The following is a 5921-nucleotide window of genomic DNA, read 5'->3' as shown; positions in this document are numbered from 1 at the left end:
CAATACTGGTGCAATTGCCTTAGCAAAGGAATCTAGATTTCACAAGAGAACCAAGCACATCAAAAGACGCTTCAATTCCATCCGGGATTTAGTCCAGGTGGGAGACATAGAAATTTGCAAGATACATACGGATCTGAATGATGCAGACCCGTTAACTAAGCCTCTTCCACGAGCAAAACATGATCAGCACCGAGACTCCATGGGTGTAAGAATCATTACTGTGTAATCTAGATTATTGACTCTAGTGCAAGTGAGAGACCGAAGGAAATATGCCCTAGAGGCAATAATAAAGTATTATTTATTTCCTTATATCATGATAAAAGTTTATTATTCATGCTAGAATTGTATTAACCGGAAACATAGTACATGTGTGAATACATAGACAAACAGTGTGTCACTAGTATGCCTCTACTTGACTAGCTCGTTAATCAAAGATGGTTATGTTTCCTAGCCATAGACATGAGTTGTCAATTGATTAACGGGATCACCTCATTAGGAGAATGACGTGATTGACTTGACCCATTCCGTTAGCTTAGCACCCGATCGTTTAGTATGTTGCTATTGCTTTCTTCATGACTTATACATGTTCCTATGACTATGAGATTATGCAACTCCCGTTTACCGGAGGAACACTTTGTGTGCTACCAAACGTCACAACATAAATGGGTGATTATAAAGGTGCTCTACAGGTGTCTCCAAAGGTACTTGTTGGGTTGGCGTATTTCGAGATTAGGATTTGTCACTCCGATTGTCGAAGAGGTATCTCTGGGGCCACTCGGTAATGCACATCACTATAAGCCTTGCAAGCATTGTGACTAATGAGTTAGTTGCGGGATGATGTATTACGGAACGAGTAAAGAGACTTGCCGGTAATGAGATTGAACTAGGTATCGAGATACCGACGATCGAATCTCGGGCAAGTAACATACCGATGACAAAGGGAACAACGTATGTTGTTATGCGGTTTGACCGATAAAGATCTTCGTAGAATATGTGGGAACCAATATGAGCATCCAGGTTCCGCTATTGGTTATTGACTGGAGAGGTGTCTCGGTCATGTCTACATAGTTCTCGAACCCGTAGGGTCCGCACGCTTAACGTTACGATGACAGTTATATTATGAGTTTATATGTTTTGATGTACCAAAGGTTGTTCGGAGTCCCGGATGTGATCACGGACATGACGAGGAGTCTCGAAATGGTCGAGACATAAAGATTGATATATTGGACGACTATATTCGGACACCGGAAGTGTTCCGGAGAAGTTTCGGATAAAACCGGAGTGCCGGAGGGGTTACCGGAACCCCCCGGGGAAGTATTGGGCCTTAGTGGGCCTTGAGGGGAGAGAGAGGGCAGCAGCCAGGAGGTGGCGCGCCCCCTCCCAAGAGGAGTCCTAATTGGACTAGGGGAGGGGGGCGCAGCCCCTCTTTCCCTCTCCCTCTCCCTCTCTTTCCTTCCCCCCCTCTCTTCCTAGTTGGACTAGGAAAGGGGAGTCCTACTCCTACTAGGAGGAGGACTCCCTCCCTCTCCTTGGCGCGCCCAAGGCAGCCGGCCTCCCCCTTGATCCTTTATATACGGGGGCAGGGGGGCACCTCTACACACAAGTTGATATACGATATTATAGCCGTGTGCGGTGCCCCCCTCCACCATATTACACCTCGATAATATCGTTGCGGAGCTTAGGCGAAGCCCTGCGTCGGTAGAACATCATCATCGTCACCACGCCGTCGTGCTGACAAAACTCTCCCTCAACACTCGGCTGGATCGGAGTTCGAGGGACGTCATCGAGCTGAACGTGTGCTGAACTCGGAGATGCCGTGCGTTCGGTACTTGATCGGTCGGATCGTGAAGACGTACGACTACATCAACCGCGTTGTGATAACGCTTCCGCTGTCGGTCTACGAGGGTACGTGGACAACACTCTCCCCTCTCGTTGCTATGCATCACCATGATCTTGCGTGTGCGTAGGACATTTTTTGAAATTACTACGTTCCCCAACAGTCTTGCCCTTGTCCGCCATGTGCTGAGCGCCATGCCAGTCCACCTGCTGCTGGCCATGACCCTCTCGCCATCCATCCTGAAGCTCATCAACCAGCTAATCCACGATTTCCTATGGCATGGGCGCAAGGAGGCCTGCTCTGGCAACTGCCTGGTAAACTGGCAGAAGGTGTGCCACCCCCTCGAGCTTGGGGGCCTTGGCGTGCGTGACCTTCAACGCATTGGCATTTCCCTCCGAGCTAGATGGCTTTGGCTGCACATCACCGACCCCACGCGACCCTGGCATCATCTGCACCTGCCAGACGACGCTGACGTGCGCGACAACTTCCGTGGATCCACCTCCTGGACTATCGGAGACGGACTCGCCTGCCGATTCTGGACTGACCATTGGCTGGATGGCAAGTTGATTGCCGAGATCGCACCGAGACTGACCGCTTTGGTACCTCGAAGACGCCGCAACAAGCGCCTGGTCCATGAGGGACTTCTCAACCGGGCCTGGATTCAGGACATCCGTGGCGCGCTTGGTGTCGAGGCCACTGTCGAATATATCTATCTTTGGAGGCGTCTTCTTCATGTCACCCTCTCCTCTGACCCCGACCGCACACGCTGGCGATGGACTGCCAGCGGCACATACTCAGCCTCATCCTGCTACCTGGCTCTCTTCCAAGGCTCCATTGCGGACATGGACTGGAGGATGACATGGAAGGGCTGGGCCCCGACCAATGTCAAAATGTTCCTGTGGCTCGCTAAGCAAGACCGCTGCTGGACGGCGGAAAGATTAGCCAAGCGGGGATTGGCCCACCCTCCTCGCTGTGTCCTATGCGACCAAGACTTTGAGGACATCCACCACCTCCTTGCCGCCTGCATCTTCTCCAGGGAGATTTGGCACCGCACTCTAGCTTGGTGCAAACTCACCGTCAGCCCTCCCAATGGCGACCTCACCCTCTACGACTGGTGGAGAGACGCTACTGGCTCCATCCCAGTATCGCTCCGGAAGGCCCTTGCGTCCCTAGTCCCACTGGTTACCTGGGACATTTGGAAGCACCGAAACGCTTGCATCTTCGACCTTCAGCAACCCTCTGCTAGGCACTTGTTTGCTTCGATCCAGGACGATGTGCGCACCTGGGCCTCTGCTGGTGCCAAAGGACTCCAAGCTGTAATCGACGCGATGTAAACCTACTGTAGCTGGGCCGAGCATCCCACTTCTTCTGCTCACGAGGACCCCTGGCACGCCTAGCTGTGAACGAGCTAGGAGTCCTCAACCCTTGTACTCTTTTTATCTATCAATGCAATGATATGCCAGCTTGGCATATTGGAGAAAAAAAAGGACTACAACCTAATTTGCGATGTCTTTAGCACTCCGCTCGATGGAGAGGCATCCTCAGAAACCGTGTGACACGACCAACTAGCTTCACCAGTACGGCTTCTTGCTAAACGTAGTGTCCTTACACTAAACTTCGGCCCGGTTCATTTAGAAAGCAAGTTTCTACCGCCTCTAAGCGTGTTTCCGGAAGTCGTAGTTGTGCGTTCCCCGATGCGGCAATGCCCAATTGGAAATTAACTTGGCGTCGCGTGCGGTGGGCATTGCTTGAACATCTTCGCAAGCCAGCCGTCTAAATCTGTCTCTGGAGCTCCATATACTACCAGTGAAAGTCAAAGAGTCCCAGATCGACTATCCCGCGCTCACGGCTCAGTCCCAGATCGGCAGTGCCAGAGACTAATTAAACTATGAGCACTCCACTTAATTCGATTGACAAGTTGCGGATCTGAGTCGAGCTGCATGTGTAGTGTATGCATGATTGAGGTCAGGTCAGCGTGCGTCTGATAAGATATCAGTTTACTGAGATGTAACCAGCCTAGCTAACCTACGGCTTCCATTGCAAGTGCGTCCCACTAGGCAAAGTACATTGTTCAGCTCTCCTTCTAGCAAAGGGACCTCTCGTGCATTGCATGTGACGGGACGGCCGGCCAGCGCTTCCAAACCTAGCAAGCTTCCCAAACCAGCAGCAGGTTCGCCCTCCCTTCGGCCGTGGGCAAGGCTGGCATTCAATCTCTCACGCATTTCCTCATCACTTTCGTCTCCAATTAATATATATACAGAAGCCCCTCTCTCTCTCAAGAGAAAGGCTGGCTAGTTCCTCGGCACTACACAAAGCGGCCGGCAGGGATAGCTAGCTAGCCATGGCGCCAGCATTGCCTTGTAGGCCAAAGCTTCGGCTCCTGTGCGTAGCCTTGGCCTTCCTCCTGGCCGTCGATATAGGCAGGGCGGACATCTACGAGGACATCGAGATCATATGGAGCGCCGACCATACCTACTACTTCATGGACGGCGAGAGCGAGGCGCTGGCGCTCTCGCTGGACTATAACCGGGGCTCCGCCTTCAAGTCCAAGGAAATGTACCATTTCGTCCGCATCGACATCGACATCAAGCTCATCGAAGGCAACTCCGCCGGCACCGTCTGCACTGTCTACGTAAGTACCTCTACAGTTCGTTTTCTTCTGTGAGAAACTGAGAATTGCGTCAGTGCAAATGTGCATGTCTGAAAGTTGACCTCTGACGCGGGTGAATATAATTCTGGATGCACGCGTACGTACGTACAGACCATCTCGGAAGGGCCGTGGGAGGTTCACGACGAGATCGACCTGGAATTCCTGGGCAACTCCACCGGCGAGCCTTACACGCTCCACACCAACATCTTCGCCAACGGCGTCGGCGGCCGGGAGCAGCAGTTCAAGCTCTGGTTCGACCCCAGCTCCGAGTACCACACCTACTCCATCGTCTGGAACCCCAAGCGCATCACGTAAGCAAGCTAGTAGACTAGCACATTTCTCGATCTCTCTTCTTACGTACGTACTGTACTACGTACCTAGATGATATATGCATGTCGATCTGAACGTATAGACCTGACCTGATAACCTAATTTGTTTTGTAGGATCGAGGTGGACGGCGTGACGGTCCGGACGTTCGACAACAACGAGGACCAGGGCGTGCCGTTCCCGTCGTACCAGCGGCAGCGCGTGTACGGGAGCCTGTGGAGCGCGGAGGACTGGGCGACGCAGGGCGGGCGCGTCAAGACGGACTGGTCGCTGGCGCCCTTCGTCTCCTACTACCGCAACTACAACGTCACCTGGTGCCAGCCGTCTCCCGGCGTGCTGTGGTGCGGCACCGAGCCCGCCGAGTCCACGCACTTCAACCTCTCCCCCAAGGCGCTGGCCGACCTGCAGTGGGTGCGCGACAACCACTACGTCATCTACGACTACTGCCTCGACAGGAGCAACCGGTACAACGACGCAACCAGGCCCAAGGAGTGCTCGCTCCCGCCCCGCCCGTGAGGATCCTTGGTTTGGGGCGCTGCTATATATCGCTTTAAGCGATCGCGCCAGCTCTCCCCGCTGGTCGTTTATCTGTCCGGATTTTTCACAAAGATTTTTTTTTTCAATTTCGGTTGCTTTCGTTTAAATATTTTAGAAAATGTTAATACATTCAGATATGTTCCCGAATATAATAAAATGTTCATGAATTCAAAAAATGTTCACGAATTCAAAAATGTTTCTGAATTTGAAAAATAATGTATGTCAATCAAAATAATGTTCATCAATTCGAGAATCATGGTGAATTGAAAAACTGTTCACAAATTCAAATTTTCTTGTAAAATAAAAAATGCTCAGAAATTCAAACGATGTCCTTGAATTCGAAAAATGTTCATGAATTTGAAAATTATTCAAGAATTTAAAAAATGTTCACAAATTCCAAAGATGACTGCGAATTAGAATAATGTTTACACAAAATGCAAAACATGTTCGTGAAGGCAAAAAAAGTTCATGAAATTTAAAAAATCAGCAATACGAAAAGAAAACAAATGTGATTTCAAAAAATGTTCCAGCGATTGCAAAATAAGTTTTTGAATTCAAAAATCATGATAT

The 5921-nt window shown here is 50.7% G+C and overlaps 2 protein-coding genes across 2 annotated transcripts; both read left to right on the top strand.

The window, feature by feature from the left end:
• Positions 1-2679: 2679 nt before the first annotated feature.
• Positions 2680-3171, top strand: LOC141041239 (uncharacterized). The gene has a single exon (XM_073507358.1). The coding sequence runs from the start codon at positions 2680-2682 to the stop codon at positions 3169-3171; it is 492 nt and encodes a 163-aa protein (XP_073363459.1).
• Positions 3172-3954: 783 nt separating this feature from the next.
• On the top strand, positions 3955-5576 carry LOC109748500 (xyloglucan endotransglucosylase protein 7). The gene is made up of 3 exons (XM_020307523.4): positions 3955-4469; positions 4599-4798; positions 4931-5576. The coding sequence occupies exons 1-3, from the start codon at positions 4179-4181 to the stop codon at positions 5328-5330; spliced, it is 891 nt and encodes a 296-aa protein (XP_020163112.1). The 5' UTR covers positions 3955-4178; the 3' UTR covers positions 5331-5576.
• The last annotated feature ends 345 nt before the right edge of the window (positions 5577-5921 follow it).

This window comes from Aegilops tauschii, chromosome 2 (genome assembly GCF_002575655.3).
Source record: "Aegilops tauschii subsp. strangulata cultivar AL8/78 chromosome 2, Aet v6.0, whole genome shotgun sequence".
Classification (NCBI taxonomy): domain Eukaryota; kingdom Viridiplantae; phylum Streptophyta; class Magnoliopsida; order Poales; family Poaceae; genus Aegilops; species Aegilops tauschii.
This window is presented reverse-complemented; position numbering and strand designations above follow the sequence as displayed.